Genomic DNA, 16948 nt, shown 5'->3' with positions numbered 1-16948 from the left:
GTTTGCCATGAAAAGTGACCACAATGATGTTCTCTATGTAGACATCTTACGATTAAATGTAATTCAGTCAGTGTGTGGTGCAATATATCTACTTGACCCACAAAACAATTCTGACTGCCGAGTGACGTGTCTATTGAAAACGATGACCCTTAACCAAACCCATATTTGCTTTGATTTTATAAGAAATACTTGCTGATATGATTGTTGAATTGTGGTTTATTTATCACTGCACGAACCTGGCACCCCATTATTGAGATGTTGCCTTTGAATCTGATATCAAGTGTTTTTGTTTACGTGTCAAGTGCGTGCTGACCGTGAGCTGATGTCGATCTGTCGCGTATATAATACGGCCCACGATTGTGCAAATGTACACGATTTATTATCTTGGACTAAACAAATGAATGATCCGATCCTCCCCAACAAAGTTTAAGTGTCTTAAACAATTATATAGAAATCAGGATCCACGATTGGAGAAGTTTACAATGTCTTTTTTTATATAAACTGCTATTTTTTCTGTTATAGTTGAACAGTTTTCCTTTTTGCAACAAATTGTGACGTGTCGTATACTACAATCCCGGCGAAAATGGTTGGGACACTTCCTGAGCCTGCCACGGTCACCCACTCCCCCGCTCCCCCGGTCAATGTTGTTCTCTCCAGCTAATGGAGCACACACCGCGCAACGAGAGACAACATTGAACGGGGGCCGGGGGGTTGTAGGCCCAGCGAGATTTGGCCAGGATTGTAGCTCTCCTTCGTCTGGCTGGTTTGTTCGGTAGCGTGCCGCCTCGATGGTGCCCTATCCCTCCAGTGGTGGGTCACAGCACCAGGCGCGCCCCTTCGCCCGGTGGACAGGAACAGTAGACCGGAAGTAGGGCCAATGGAATACACAGGGAAATGGGAATGGGGAGCCGCAATAGAAATGTGGAGTTGGAACGTAGGTCGAGTCGGAATGCGGGCAGGCGCGGTAATACGGGGGGGGGGGGCTAGGGGGGGCTGTAGCCCCCCCCCCCAAAAAAAAAATTGTCTAGCCCCCCCCAAAATAAATTCCGTAAAAAAAAAATTGCATTAGCAAAAAGAAGGATTGTGATGTACATGCGAACGGTCTCCCCCTAAAGAAGAAATAGCCGTGATAAGGGTGCATTAGTTAATATAGTGTTTATGATTTTAGGATTTTATTGGCGCTCCCCCCCCCCCCCCCCCCCACCTTTTGATTTTCGGAGGCCTAAGTGTCTGGAAAAAATAACCGGTCAACATTTCAGCACGCCTCCCTGAAAAAATTCTGGATCCACCGTGCTATAGCCCCCCCAAAATATTGGTTCTAGAACCGCGCCTGAATGCGGGTCGAGTCGGAATGTGTGATGAAGTCGGAATGTGTGATGAAGTCGGAGTGTGGGTGGAGTAACTTATTTTTCCCTTGGGGAGTTTGCCCTTGAATCGTTTAATGCTAAGTAGATCCGACCATAGGACACAGACTAGTAATTGGTGATCGGAGACAGTCATCAAGTACTATGGTCATGCCTTTAATCATCATCATCCGTCATGTCATTCAATCCTGATCAAGGGGCCTTAGGAATTATCCTAATCATTGGAGAATCAAGCAATCAACTGCCTAAACCTAGCCCTGCAACGCCTTTCATACACTTTTTGACAAAACAAAACTTAACACACATACATCAGACAGACAGATAGACAGCGTATGATCGTTTAATACACGATATTAAAGTTCATCAACTATTCTTTTTAGTAATGCGAGTGACTTAGAAAAAGAAGTCAATAGGAACATAGTGCAGGACGGCGGGATTGCTTTAGTTGAAGGATGTAGTCACCCTTGTAACACCCAGAGCCGTACACAGAAAGAGTTGCGACAACTAGGCCTACACATTTAGGCGCGTCATGCGTTATAGGTCCAAAAGCTCGTGTGACATTGTGCACAATCACTGGTATCTCTGTCACTAATGTTGACAATGCCATTACAAAAAACCCAGAGTCTCATGACAGAAGTTTTCTTGGACCACAAATATCGTCCAAAATCGGTACCCCTCATGTCGCAACCCTCTCTTTTGGGGCCTACGGTTCTGAACTACTCTAACTGTAATCAATAAACGGTTCGATAATGTATACATAAAAACAATTATAATTGTAAAATGAAGCAAATGGTCGATTTAGGGCTGCGAGAACTGAAGGTTCATAACCTTAAAATATATTCAAAGTTAGAAATGTTGGCCTAATGCCAAGGCACCAATGTTTAGTTTTTAGCAGGGTCAAAACATAGAAATATACTCTTTATTTGGTAAGTTAAAAGTGTCAGTGATGGAAGGGCATGTGCCTTCTTTCTGTTCAAAATGGCTTTCTTATTGTCAACTCGAAAATCATTGATTCAGAAGGTAAAATGTTTTCTTTTATTCCCATGATATTTTCTTTGTCGTTTAATTTACCTTCTTGAAGCAAGTATAGGGCCAAAATCTATATTTAGAAATGCGTTATGATTATACTTGATATACTTGTAAGACAGCCTCAGTGCGCTGCACATGCGCACAATTAATGTCACGCCCTCTGTCGCTAGGTCCTAAAGACCGACACGCTTAAGAAAATGACGTCACTCATCCAGACTCGTATTAAATGAACCACGTGACTGACGCAACGACCTCCCGAAACCAAGGAAACGTTTCTAGCAAAATCAAATATGACACTTTTTAGGTTACGGGCTATACATATAACGCAATGGTCATACACAAGATTATAAAAACTATTTCGGCAAAATAATTATATATGTGAATGTACAATGTTGCAGACAAATCCTTGAAATCAAACTAAAATCAATTGATTAGTTATCATTTTGCTTCTAGAATGTTTTGATTGAAGACATGCTTAACACTAGATACAGCTCCAAATTCACACTATCTATCGCCTTTTGTTATGATTTACTAAGCGATTAAAATCCAAAGGATATTCAGCAGCCTTGACTCCATGGGCGCGTGCGCGTTCCTTACACTCCCGCAAGGCATGATGGAAAACAACATGGCGCAGCAAGATCGTACCCATGGGGAACGAGGTTGGATATTCAGTCTATCGCGGTGCCAACGCACTTGTGCACCACTTAGTTGTTTTTACCCACATGCGTACGGGACCAAACGATTCCAAATAATGCGCAGTGCGACCGCTTTCACCATTGGCGTGACGCGTCGCGCCAAAAACGAGCGTTCGCGTAATTAACATCATTCTATACGCGCAGCATTTTGCTCACAGGCGCAATAGCAAATGTCGTGTCTAGGTTTTATTATACTAGTGCAGTGCCCGTCTAAAATGTGCATGTTCGGGAAACGCAAATTGCTTTGCCGCTGGTATAGGTTGCATCATTGCAGAGTTTTGGAGAACTGCTCGTGCAAACAACGCACGCGATTCAATGGTGTTGGTTTCACAGGTTGAACGCACACTTACGTCAACATTTTTGCCAAGTTTGAAGTTCGACCACCTACAATGGTCGCTCAGTCGACGGCAAAAATAATGTGCCCGTGTACATACGAAAACATGGTGCGCAGTGCTATTCACTTTATTGATCCATTAGTATTCACCCATACTGGACAATGTATCGCCCTGCAATGCACGTGCGCGTGCCCGTCCTTTTTGCATTGTTTGCGTCATATTGAGCACGCGCGCTTTAGCTTAAACATGACGTAAAAACAATTGAAAAGAACGGCAGTGCGTGCGGGTGTTATGTTCTAAGCTATATACTGCCACGTTTGCCTCAGAAAATACTGCTTTTTTCAGCTTTTTCGAGAACCGCTGGTCCAAAGTTCAAACTTTGCACTGCATATTCTGTTGTCCCGAAAAATATACCCGCCGATTTTTGACTTCATACGGTGCCCGGTTCTGAAGATAATCGACGGACAGACAGACAGACAGAGATTCCTGGAATTATAGTAAGAAGACTAGTGCAGGGCCAGTCGAAAATGTGCGTGTTCGGAAGGGGCAGTTGAGAACTGCAGCTCTTGCAAACAACGCACATTATTCAATGGTGTGAACGCACACTCGCAAGTTAAACGCACAAAATGTTGTCACCCCCCTGGCACTGATATTTACCCCTACTGGACAGTATGGTATCGCCCTACAACTGTAGGGCGTAGTTGTAGGGCGATACCATATTGTATTAGAGTTGCTCAGTCGACCGCCTACATACAGTGCAGTGATGGTTGCTCAGTTGACTACAAAATGCATGTGCCCGTGCATGCCTCTCACGTATATGTACGTACGAAGACATGGTGTGCAGTGCTATCGCCCTACAATGTGCCCGTCCTTTTTGCACTGCTTGCGTCATATTGAGCACGCGCGCTTTAGCTCGAACATGACGTAAACAATTGAAAAGAACCCCATGATGTGCCCGTCCTTTTTTTCATTGTTGCGTCATATTAAGCACGCGCGCTTTAGCTTTACATGACGTAAACAATTGAAAAGGACTGCGTGTGTTCTAGGTATATAATCTGCCACGTTGAGGCTAAAAAAATACTGCTTTTTTGCAGCTTTTTCGAGAACCGCTCGTCCAAATAACTTCAAACTTGGAACTGCACATTCTGCTGTCCCAAGCAACACACCCGCCGATTTTCAACTCCATACGGTGCCCGGTTCTGGAGATAATCGGCGGACAGACAAACAGACGGACAGACAGACAGACAGAGATTCCTTGAATTGTAGTATAGACTAGTGCAGGGCCAGTCGAAAATGTGCGTGTTCGGAAGGGGCAGTTGAGAACTGCAGCTCGTGCAAATAACGCACATTATTCAATGGTGTGAACGCACACTCGCAAGTTAAACTCACAAAATGTCGTCAACCCCTGGCACTGATATTTACCCCTACTGGACAATATGGTATCGCCCTACAACTGTAGGGCGTAGTTGTAGGGCGATACAATATTGTATTAGAGTTGCTCAGTCGACCGCCTACATACAGTGCAGTGATGGTTGCTCAGTTGAGTGCAAAATGCATGTGCCCGTGCATGCCACTCACGTATATGTACGTACGAAGACATGGTTTGCAGTGTTATCGCCCTACAATGTGCCCGTCATTTTTGCAGGGCCAGTCAAAAAAAATGCACCTGTTCGTTAGGGGCAATTTCAAAATGCTCATATCATGCAAACAACGCACACGATTCAATTGTGTTGTTTTCACAGGTTAAACTCACACTCATAGGTTGAGCGCACTTTGTACATGTCGCCAGGCCATCCCCGGTACTGATATTCACCCATATACGCCCGTGCAGCTACTCACCTACGTGAGTAAGGTTGCTCAATCCACCGCCTACAATAGTGGTTCAATCGACTGCAAAATGCATGTGCCCGTGCAGTCATCACGTACCGAAACATATGGTATGCAGTGCTATTCACTCATACTGGACAATGGTATCGCCCTACAATGCACGTGCGCGTGCCCGTCCTTTTTCCATCGTTTGCGTCATATTGAGCACGCGCGCTCTTGCTTTAACATGACGCAAACAATTGAAAAGAACATCAGTGCGTGGTGTTATGTTCTAAGCTGCCACGTTGAGGCTCCGAAAATGCTGCTTTTTTGCAGCTTTTTCGAGAACCCCTAGTCCAAACAACTTCAAACTTGGCACTGCACATTCTGGTGTCCCGAGCAACACGCCCGCCGATTTTCAACTCCATACGGTGCCCGGTTCTGGAGATAATCGGCGGACAGACAGACAGACGGACAGACGGACGTTCTAGCCAGACGGACTTGTGGGGTGATAGCATTGTGTTCCCATTATCCCTTTTTCTAAAGATTCCCTTCTGGGGTGATGTTTTTCCATTGTGTAAAAAGTGGGGTGATGTGTTCTGAAAGGAACATCACCCCACAAGGGTGGTCTGGTCAGAACAGACAGACAGACAGACAGACAGAGATTCCTTGAATTGTAGTAAGGATGTCTATGATTGTAACGTGCATCGGTATTTTGCATAGATATAGAATAAAAAAAGATTAACCGACCGACATACAGATCCTTGTCATTTGATTGGTGTAACTCACATCATGTCGTTCTCATACAGTGTACGATATACACGTTGGGAGGCTCGGAAAAAGCGGTGACCAATAACCAATGCCAAAAATTGGGGGTTCTTTAACGTCCGCAACAGGTGAACACTTTACGAATGAAATCACAACTAGCATCCAAACCGCTCGAATTTATGGGGTCGCAAAAGTGGACCCCGAAATTTGTTCTCACATGCATAATACAGGAATAACACAAAAACACCCAGTTTTGAAAGGATAGTTGTGTGGATGTTTATATTCTAGTTTTAAATGTTCTTTCCGATTAACATAGTATGCTCAAAGTGCGTTTTGTAGCCCAATTGGGCTGTTCCAGGACCTATAGTGTCCAAAAGCGACACCGATTCGAAAACGTATTCGTATTCCGTCGTGTCCGATGTAAATAACCGGGGATTTTTGCGCCTTTCCCGGGAACGGTAAGTCTTTATGTTGGTTTCCTTTTAACCACACGTTTGGAATAGGATAAGTGAACAATCCAAAACATAAAATTTTCGGGGATTTCAGGACCTAGTGCCACTTTAATGATGATAAAGACAGATTAAAATATCGGATCGTCATCAGGCATGGTTTCTATGTGGGTCAGATCTACCCCGGGCATCATCCAACTCTTTCTCTTCGCTGCTCCATTTGCCTTGGCCTTATTTGCCACACACACTCCTAAAAAGATGATTGCTAACACCCCAACTCCTACGGTCGTTCCAATCAGTGCTGCGATGACGGTACTAGCCTCAGAAAGGGGAAGCCTCAACCCACCCAGACTGACGGTACAAGGTTCCGGGTCCGGTGGGCAGGGGGTAGGCTCCGCAGGAGTAGGGGCAGGTGCTGTGATGGACGGTAGGTAGCTTGCCCAGAAGCGAAGGAGATGTTGCCAGTTGTTGTCATTGCCCGAGAGAACCTGGGGACAGTCGGTGAGTGACATGTAAGTCAGGTTGGCCGAGTCGAATGCTGGCCACTCTACGCCAGAAAGCGAAGGCCCCGGAGCTCTAAATGTAATAAAAAAAAACATACAAAATGTGTACTTCAGCGAATTTGTCAGAGTCTGAAGAAAAAAATCACCAATGCTAATACGGGACTTGAACAAGGTCTTTAAGATAGGTTTTAATCAAGCAACTGTATGATAACATTTTCGTCATGTCCAACGATTCAGTTCACTCTTCCTCACCAGTTGGTAGTTGGTCAGGTACAAAATATTACTGAAATTTCCTGCAAGTTCTGGAAAGATGGTTGGTAATCTTACCCATTGTATGTAAACATTTTCAAGAATGCCATCAGCTCGAGGGTGAACCGCTTATCTTCCAACCTGTAAGACAGCTGCAGTTCATCCACGAGAGGACTGTACGGATCTCCAAACAGGAACTGAAGATCATCTGCAAACGTTGGTCCGACCTGAGGTGGAAGTAGCCCCTTGTAATGATGAGCAGGTGGTTTGAGATCAAACGAGTAGAAGTAGACAGAGTGACCGGCGTCAGCGTGGAGTCTAGCAGCTTCCAATGTGCTCCAGTATGACAGATAGTCGTTTATGAACTGTCTGAAACTTCCACGTGTCTGGCAATCATCATCGAGTCCACCCTTTCCAATATATTCCGTCACAAGAGCGAAAGCTGTTTTATCAGCATTGGTGAAAGAAAGTGTGCTCACTGTTTCTATATACTTCTGGACTTCGGCGGTACTTGGACAATCAAGGCCGGTGAAGGCAAATGCCACCCCGGCAAATCCGTCCTGTGCCAAGCCAACAAGTATGTCAACGTCGTTGATTCGGCCTGCTTTCAGCATCTCGAGAGGTGTGTCAGTGATGAGATCACCGTCTACAACGGTCGGAAAGGCTAGGCCAAATGGAGCACTTATAGTAATGGACACAAGGTCGGCCGCGGGCTTGTCACGGAGACAGCTGACCATCATGTCACTGGTCTCAGTTGGACATCCAAGTTTGCTTGCCAGAGTTTTAGCTCTCTCGGATACACTTGGAAGTACTGGATTATCGACAGGTGGGAATATAGCAGTTGCGCTCATCAAAACAGCTCTGTTGAATAAGCCCTTCGCTGTCTCAGAGAGTGTCAGCAAATGGGCGAGAACTGCACCGGAGCCGTAGCCTTGGACTGTGACGCGCTCTGGATCGCCTCCAAAGCTTCCGATGAACTTGTTGACCCATTTGAGAGCAGCCAGGATGTCATGCAACCCGTAATTACCAGGAGCTGCTTCGTTTTCTGTCGACAGGAAACCAAGAGCCCCTAGACGGTAGTTCATTACAACAACGACAGCTTTGACCCGAGATGCAAGTAGGGTTGCATCGTAGACAGAGGATGTGCCGTATTTTGCGTCCCCACCGTGAATGAAAACCAAGACCGGCAGAGCAGGGTCGTTGGGGTCTTGAGTTGGTGCGTAGATGTTTAGAGTCAGACAGTCCTCGCTAGTTTGGTTGAACCCAAGACGAACCATCCAAGGATCTCGAGTGACGTCCTGTGGGCAGGCAGGCGGTAGCTTCTCCGGAATTCCAAGCGGTTCGTCGCCCCACTTTCCTTTGTCTTCTGGTGGTTTGAATCGGAGTTCGCCGAGTGGCGGTTTTGCGTAAGGAATTCCCAAGAATTCAGCGATCTCTAGCCCTCCCATCGCCTTGTCGGCCATTCGCAAAGCCCCGACGACAGATCCAAGCACTTCTCCGCCTTTGCTTGTAACCTGCACCGTCATATTGTCTGACTTTAGAGACGTTCCTCTTCTGACAGGTACTTCGTAGGAGCAGGTTTTCTTGTAAGATGCAGGCTCGGTTATGGTCGGGATGTAGTCGTTCCAGAAGGCTACTTTGTTTGGTTTGAAGCGATATCCCGTCTTCAAGTCAGGGTCAAGAATGAGGTAAGAACCATTCTCTGTTCCAAAATCTGGCCACTCCGGTAAGGCTGATAAGCCAGCTCCATTTGGATTCCTGCATAGGAAGACAGGAATTGGGGAAAAACAATGTATCTTTCCTCAATTCACAGATTTTAGACTCAGATGAAAAGTAGTTAAACCTTTGTCCCATATTCCACCATATCTGAGTCCAGGCATGGTCTGAGATTTGTAAGTGGATTGTGAGTTTGATTTGGGGTTATTTTCCTTCTATTAAATGTCGGATGTGATATTGTGGGTGTTTACTTCTTAGTTTGCATCCTTACTACTGTCAAGTAATTGTTTTGTTCATCTGTAAACTGCACTTTTCCTTTGATCGATCGTTTCACTATCATCTTTTTATGACTTATAATGAAACGCGTTCGGTGAGCAATATCCAATCCAAAAAATGTTAAGTTGGTAAATACTAATTTTATCTTTTATTTTAAATCAATTTTAAACAAAATTTCTCACCCGTATCGTGCAAACTGGGTCCAATAATCCATCGTCCTGTTGGAAAGGATGGCTGCGTCCGTGTCGTTTGGATACAAGGCTTTGATGAAACCAAAGACGTAAAAGATGTCCAGTGCGTGCGGTGCCCCTGAAATCAAACCCAACCATTCTGGCGGAAGGAGGAACTCCTTCCCCGTCTCGTAGGTGAATTGGTAAAAATATGTGCTCGTGTTGGCCGCGGATTCAGCATGGCGAGTTAAGAAGTTGATACTGGGAACCTTGAAGAACTGATCACCGGTAACGTCCAGGTATCTCAGCACATTTTCATCGGGGTCTTCTAGATCGTGTCCGCCGAAGTAGTAGGCGAAAACCGCATTGGTGATTTCCTGCGAGTTTTCACACTGGCATGTCAACAAGAATAATTGAATATCGGCTCTGAGCTCCTCCTCTGTGTAATCTGTATTGACTTGACTCAGGAAGACACTTCCATCTTGGTCATTGAAGCCCATGATGAGATCGTACTGTGTAACACGGGGATGGGCAAGGAGCGTGTTGATGTTGGCAGGGAGGAACTCTCCGTCAATTGTTGCTGACGATTGCACGGTGTAAGTTTGAGTTAGTAGAGTCTCCACGCTGATCCCTCGGAGGCAGCTGACAAGCTCACGGGATGTACTGACGGCTGGTAGGTTACACCCGAGGATTGAGCCGAGGGTAAACGCCTGAAACCGAGCCACAGTGGCCGGGATGACCAGGTTAGGGAACACCACCCCACTCTCAGCAATCACCCGCTGGAAAAGAGTCCTGTCGTTCAGTGGTGAAATCATCTGGTAGGTCACGCTCCACCCACCGGCCGACTCACCAAAGATGGTGATTTGGTCCGGATCACCACCAAAGTTTGCGATGTTGTCTTTGACCCACTGGATAGCCAGGCGTTGGTCCCAGAGTCCGTAGTTTCCGGGTGCTGAGTCGTCACCGGTGCTGAGGAAGCCGAAGAGTCCAAGACGATAGTTGATATTCACCACGACGACCTGCCCGTGTAACGCCAGGACTGTCCCGTCATACAACATACCTTGACCGGTAAAAAAACCTCCTCCGTGTATAAAAATCATGACAGGAAGAGGTCCAGAGGAGGCCACAGCATCATCAGGCACATACACGTTCAGAAGAAGACAGTCTTCGTCCATGTCTGTATTTGGGAGAAAAGCGTCCATAGATGATATGTTTAGTCCAGGTTGTGGGCAGCTGGGGCCGTACACCGTGGCGTTCAGCACGTCGTCCCAGGGAGATTTTGGCACGGGCTTGGCAAATCGCCGTTCCCCGGTCGGCGGTTCAGCGTACGGTATGGCGGTGTACCGCGTCACGAGTTGATCCGTAAGAGGCGGAAAGGATGTTTTCACTCCCACAACGGGACCAGAGGTGGTATTTGTGATAACAAATTGCCCTTCACCGCTTTGCAAACAAGCGGTGAAAATGAGCAATTTCAGCGCGAGACTTGTTATTGAAGCCATGTTGTCATGAATAGGCCTATGGATCACAGTGAGAATCTCTGATTGCAATTTAGTGAGTGTGTTGTCCAATATCATGTACTTGACACTAACATGTTTGACTGCCGAGTGACGTCAGATGAAAACGATGACGCTCACCCGAAACATATTTACTCTGACTGCAAACGCATTCCATGCCGATATGATTGTTGTATTCTTGTTTACTTCTCACTGTCAAGCATGTTTGATATATCGCCGTTGATTCTTATCGAGTGTTTTGTTTACGTGTCTAGCGTGTACTACTAACCAGGAAGCTGATACCGATCTGTCGGGTGTAACACGGCCCACGACTGTGCAAAGATACAAGCATTACAATCTTGCCAAAAATAACCAGAAAATCAGTGATCCTCCCCAACAAAGTTTAAGTGTCTTATACAATAGGACAAAGTAGGATCCATGATTGGAGAAGTTTGCAATTTTCCGGTTTTGGTTATTATTGCTGTCGTTTCTGTTATAATTGAACAGTACCGTTGTACTTTTTGTAAATACCTGCATTGTTATCATAGTGTATTTGTTTTTCTCAGGGCACTCCTTTAAATAGAGGTAAAAGTCCAGAATTTGATTATAGAGGTAAAAGTCCAGAATTTGATTACAAACAAATATAAAACTCTTTTGTCAATCATATTTTATGATTTTGAAATGTGTATGAGGCAAGGGGCGGACTGACCTCAAAAGAGACCAATTTTCACACAACACTGGCACTACTTTTTTTCCCTTCACTGGTAGGGGGCTTTTACAAATGGGCAACAACAATAATATTATGCCATCATCAACTGAACTTTCTTTACAAAACGTACCTTATAGTAATATGCTACTATACAATACTCCACCTGTATACATTCTTTATGAAATTATCACTGATAATCCAGGTTTGTAAACTACATAGAAAATAGTAATATATAACGAATTAGGTCTTATGTTAAAACATAATGACGGGGAAGATTTAGTCACTTTAATTGTATCAACCACCCTACGGTCGCAGCTCGCTGGTGACCGCTAGTCAATTTAACACAAAACCAAACTGTGAAGGAAACGCAAAGTATTGTGGGCAGCTCGCTGCCACCGAGTGTCCGATCAAACAACATTTATCCAATGGGAGCACAAGGAAATTAGTCACCCGTAAAAATTTACTAGGCCTTGATATTTTTTATCAGTTACATTATCAGTGCAGTAAAATAACAACTGGCCGAAGAATATTTATAATAGTCATCATGATTAATGACCTTAAAAAGTTTCAGTCAGAAATGTTGGCACAATGCCAAAGTGTCACAAGTTCATGTTTTGACACTGTCAAAACATAAAAACGGAGCTCATTATTGTTGAACATGTACAAGACTGTAAGCATTTTATGTTGGCTAAAATAGTAATTATTATAATCCTGTGTATGATCATTACGTAATAATAGTCCGTGATCTAAAGAAAAAAAAAGTACAATTGCCGTCATAGGTCCAATGTTACAACCTCAGTATTGCGATATGTTAATTGTTATGACTTTTCCTTGGTTTCGTGGGGTCATTAGCCGCCAGTCACGTGGTTTATTTACGAGGCTTGATGAGTGACGTCATTTTTTCAAGCGTGTCGGTCTTCAGGACTTCGTGACAGAGGGCGTAGTATTTGTACGGGAGTGCGGTGCAGACGCTGTCTGCAATGCGCTGAAGGTCAACCTGGCAGGAAAAATAATAACAAAAGAAATTGGTATGGTGGCCATAGTAAGCCTTGTAAATATTCTAAACATCTACAACATTACAAATCGTACAGTAACCTCGTTAGTTCTGCAATAACATGGCACTGATCAAAGTAAATACATGTACGTTAATCCCCCTGCACTGACAGGAACCAGAAAAAAAATATGTCCTTCGCCCTCCGACTATTATTATTAGTTGTATTTTTGTCAATTTTGGTTTTACCTCTTTTCCCCTGAGGGCGCCCAGCTTGTTCATGTTGGGTACTCCATCGCCATGCAAGACTGCGGGATTTTGCAATTCTGCAAGGAAATTATTCACAAAGAATTTAGTGGCGAAATTGCCAATGTTGGGCGGTAGAGACACGCCCACCGAAATCAGTGCCCCGCCATCCGCTGTAACAAAACTGACTAATGCTTCAAGTGGTATGAACAATGGGCACATACAATCAATCACTGTGTCATTTGCGAACACATATTTCCTTTTATTGATCCACCATCAAGACATAATCGTGTCAGGTTACAGGAAGAAGGTTCGGATTTCGGTTGAAAGATTGTATTTGTGCATGTGCATAATGATAGCATCCCCAACCCCCACATATTTACCCCCCTCCCCAATTTTATTATTAGTACGGCAGATAGGCCTAGGGGATGGCATTGTGCCTTTTGTGATACAAGCATGGGATTTGGCACACAAAATATGTCATGAGAAAGATATGTGGCTTTAGGGCCATCGCATATATTTCCTTTGAATATTGGTAGAATAACAAGCAATGGCAACCGTTTTGGAAATTTTTAAAATTGCTTGTTATTTTACCTATATTTTTTCAAAGGACAAATCTGCGATGGCCCCATAGCCAAATACCTTTCTCATGACATACTCTGACTGTGTGCCAAATTACATGCTTGTGTCATTTAAGGCACATATTCCCTCAAATATCTCCCCTATCTGCCTCACTATAATAGAGTCTGGAGCAACCACTGTCAACTCTACCCCCACCCCTTGATTCCCTCTCAAGATACCTGAGACATCGCAGACAGTCAGGAGCCTGCACACTTGGACCGGGATGAACTCCTCCAGAAGCAACTCGGTCAGCATGGGCACCAGCTGGTTGGCCAGGTCGTTGCATTCAGCCCGCACAGAGGTGGGCAGGGCATTGCAGACCTTGCCGAATAAGAAGAAAAGACCGTTCTGTTGCAAAGAAAATTAAACAATGATTATCAGGAATTTCACACCGATATATTTTGTGAACATCTTCTAAAAACCCTAGATTATTGAACAAACGTCTGTGACTTCTTTTTACTTTTCGATGCACGAATGAATCGCTTTTGTTTTTTTTCATGGTGTATGTCGGAGTCGAATTGACTTTTAGCCCGCTGCGTGAGATGGTAGGGGGAAAAATAAGAACCTGAATTAGCTCGTTAGTGCGCCCGCACTGAGGACAGCTTTTGTTATTTCAATTCAGTGAAAATGAAGGCACAAAATGTATTCTAGATTTCATGCGTATCACAGAGGAACATAATGACCTGCCCTCAGTTGTGGCGTCAGAATGCAAGAGGTGTATTGTTTGTGTGTGTTGCTCTATGCACGAAGTTTCACGTTCTAAAATGGCCATGCCCAAAGTGTGATTACGAAACTTAGGGGGCTTGTACAGACTTGCCTGTCCGCAACTGGGTCTGTTGAAACTAAATCTGAAGTCCCCAGTAAGCTCTCGGAGCTGATTGGTTGAACGTACCTCGGTTTCATTGATAATGTGGGCATCCAGCCACTCAACGAGGGCCACGCATATCGAGCACCAGTTCACGATCACTTTTTTCTCTCCGGGGGCGCCCTCCACGGCTGTTCCATCTCCCTGTGGCTCATACAACACCTATCATCAACCATAGAAACAAAAGTAATTCAGAAATCGCTTTTTATGAACCTGCTCAAAACAGCACCCTAGAAACAAACAAAAAATATCCCAAAGAGACAATAAACAAGATGACCTAATGTACAGCCAGGCGAAATAGCAAAAACCGTCAAAATCTATGAGTAATACATTGCGTAACCAGCGGGGTTGGGGGAGGGGGGTTAACGGTTTTTAATCCCCCCCCCCATATTTTATAAAGACTGCCCTTTTCCATTCAAATCCCTTTTTTACCAGCGCTTACCCCCCCCCCCCCTCAATACTTTGTAAAGAATGTTTTTTTCTGAACAAGTGCCCTTTTGAAAAAGAAGAGGTGCCCTTTTTTGTGTCATCGGCCGTTCTGTGTGCCTTTTTATTTAATTTCACGCATGTATCCCCTAATTGTCCGTTAGTGTGCATAATCGTCGGTGTTGAACAGCGCCCCCATCGACAGATGGTACCACATCGACAGATGGTACCCCGAAATAGGTGCTGGGGTATTAGGGAGCCATTGAAATGTCTCCCTAATTCTACGTCTCCCAAAGGTAAACCTCCCACGCTAAAGTGTCTCCCAATTGGTACAATTTGCAACAGTAATCATACATTTACATTGCGCAAATTTCATAAGAATATGATCAAATGATTACAATTATTATCCCTGTTCATCAGGAATGACACCCTGCAGCATCTCAAGATCCGAGCAATATGGTCTGTACTTTCACAGGTACCCATTTATACTCCTGGGTGGAGAGAGGCCGAGTAAAGTGCCTTGCCCGAGGGCACAAGCACCATGTTCCCTGTCAGGGTTCAACCCATGTGCCACAACACACGAGTCGAACACCGTAACCATTGGACCACGGCACCCCACCATACTGGAAACATGACAGGACCATATCCACAAGAAGGGGGTCTAGAAACTGGCCATTGGCATCATGAAATAAACAAATCTGTTTTGAAATAAATGCATTTTGCTTAATGAGCAAAACTTAATACGGACCTTCGTTGCTGGCTTCTCAGGGTTGTTAACAACACCGCTCTCTGCTCCTAAAAAAAAAAACCATGAGCAACACAATTTCATAAGATGAAATTTGCGTCGGGATGATGTGAATTAATCGGGTAAATTAATAGCGGCAAATTAATATTAAACATAATTTCAGTCAACACTTTCCAAAAGCAAAATTCAACCTAAAATTCTGTATTTAAATACAGGGTGGTGCAAAAAAGAAGGAAACCAACTTTTAACAGGAATTGTAACCCTACTTACTTAAATTATTTGAACTGTTTTTTTTTTTTTGTAAAGTGTAGTCAAGTATAGCTCTTCAACTAAACGTGCTGAAAACAAAAATCTTTACAAAAATTGCAAGAACAGTGTTATATTATGCTAATTTGAATACAAGATCACTGTTGTCCACGTGTAAATCTAGTGTAGTGGTTTTTTTGTCCTTAAATCAAGCTCCGGAGCTCAGTCAAGCGGATGGAATAAAGCCGTGGACAAACATGGTTTGGCACATGACATTTTTAAACTACTATATCTCAGAGGCAAAATATGCATTTGCAATCATTTTTTCGTCACTTATGTTTAAAGATCAATATTTTAATACCATTAAATTGAATATTTAAATATGCTCAACAAGTTGGTGAAATTTTTTGTCAAAGGTGGGTTTCCTTCTTTTTGCACCACTCTTTAAATCTCGGTACAACTCTTTCCACAACATGCCGTGGTTGGGCAGCTTGCATTTTTTTTTTATCTGAGAGTAATTTCAGAGCAAATACATACAATATGAGCCTAAATGCTATACTATTTCCTTGCCTACAAACAGCAGAAAAAACACCAGGCAAACCGCAGTTGCGAGTTGAAACTTCATCATTGAAGAATCTTCAAGATGCGTGATGCTCGGCAGGCTGATGAAAGGTTAATTCTAGTTCTGTGTAGACTGAGTATATCTAGCACTAGAAGTGTGTAGCCTCGCGAAAGTACGACGTTCCAGCTGAGTATCAAAAAACTGTATCACCTGATTATTCAATAGAATTTTGTATTGCCTCGCACAGGTACAGCTGCGGGGTGAATTGGGGCCATTACGTGTACATGTACATAATACCTCTACGCTACGCTGCACTCTGAAGGTTTTTCCATACAAATGAGTTGACCCCTACACCCAACACGGTAGCTATGCGATATGCCCGAATGAGTCTTTTCACAAAAGCCTATTTATGAAGCTAATTTTGAAGGCTTTAATATGGAACCGGGGGCCTCCGAAAGGTAGTCGTCTGATCTGTCCTTGATGAGGAAAATATTCATCATGCGGTTTTTCGACAACGTTAAATCGATGTCACACTCATGTTTTGTCACTTTTCTGAAATGATGGTGGTGTCTCGGGTGAAGGGGATCCGGAATTGTCCCCAGGGCCGTATCATATTAAGTCCGACGCCTCATAGGTCCAACGCCTCATGTCCGACGCCTCATAGGTCCGACGCCTCATAAGTCC

The 16948-nt window shown here is 44.2% G+C and overlaps 2 protein-coding genes across 2 annotated transcripts; both read right to left on the bottom strand.

The window, feature by feature from the left end:
* Positions 1-6577: 6577 nt before the first annotated feature.
* LOC119732329 lies at positions 6578-11202 on the bottom strand. Its single transcript, XM_038205789.1, has 3 exons — positions 9373-11202; positions 7277-8956; positions 6578-7022 (listed from the first exon to the last, which is right to left on the bottom strand). The coding sequence occupies exons 1-3, from the start codon at positions 10932-10934 to the stop codon at positions 6578-6580; spliced, it is 3687 nt and encodes a 1228-aa protein (XP_038061717.1). The 5' UTR covers positions 10935-11202.
* Positions 11203-11468: 266 nt separating this feature from the next.
* On the bottom strand, positions 11469-16547 carry LOC119726751. Its single transcript, XM_038198597.1, has 6 exons — positions 16273-16547; positions 15460-15506; positions 14313-14447; positions 13600-13768; positions 12803-12879; positions 11469-12559 (listed from the first exon to the last, which is right to left on the bottom strand). The coding sequence occupies exons 1-6, from the start codon at positions 16328-16330 to the stop codon at positions 12431-12433; spliced, it is 615 nt and encodes a 204-aa protein (XP_038054525.1). The 5' UTR covers positions 16331-16547; the 3' UTR covers positions 11469-12430.
* Between the last annotated feature and the right edge of the window lie 401 nt (positions 16548-16948).

This window comes from Patiria miniata, unplaced genomic scaffold (assembly GCF_015706575.1).
Source record: "Patiria miniata isolate m_02_andy unplaced genomic scaffold, ASM1570657v1 HiC_scaffold_1, whole genome shotgun sequence".
NCBI lineage: Eukaryota > Metazoa > Echinodermata > Asteroidea > Valvatida > Asterinidae > Patiria > Patiria miniata.
Note: the sequence above shows the minus strand (reverse complement) of the source record. Positions and strands in the feature narration are given on the sequence as shown.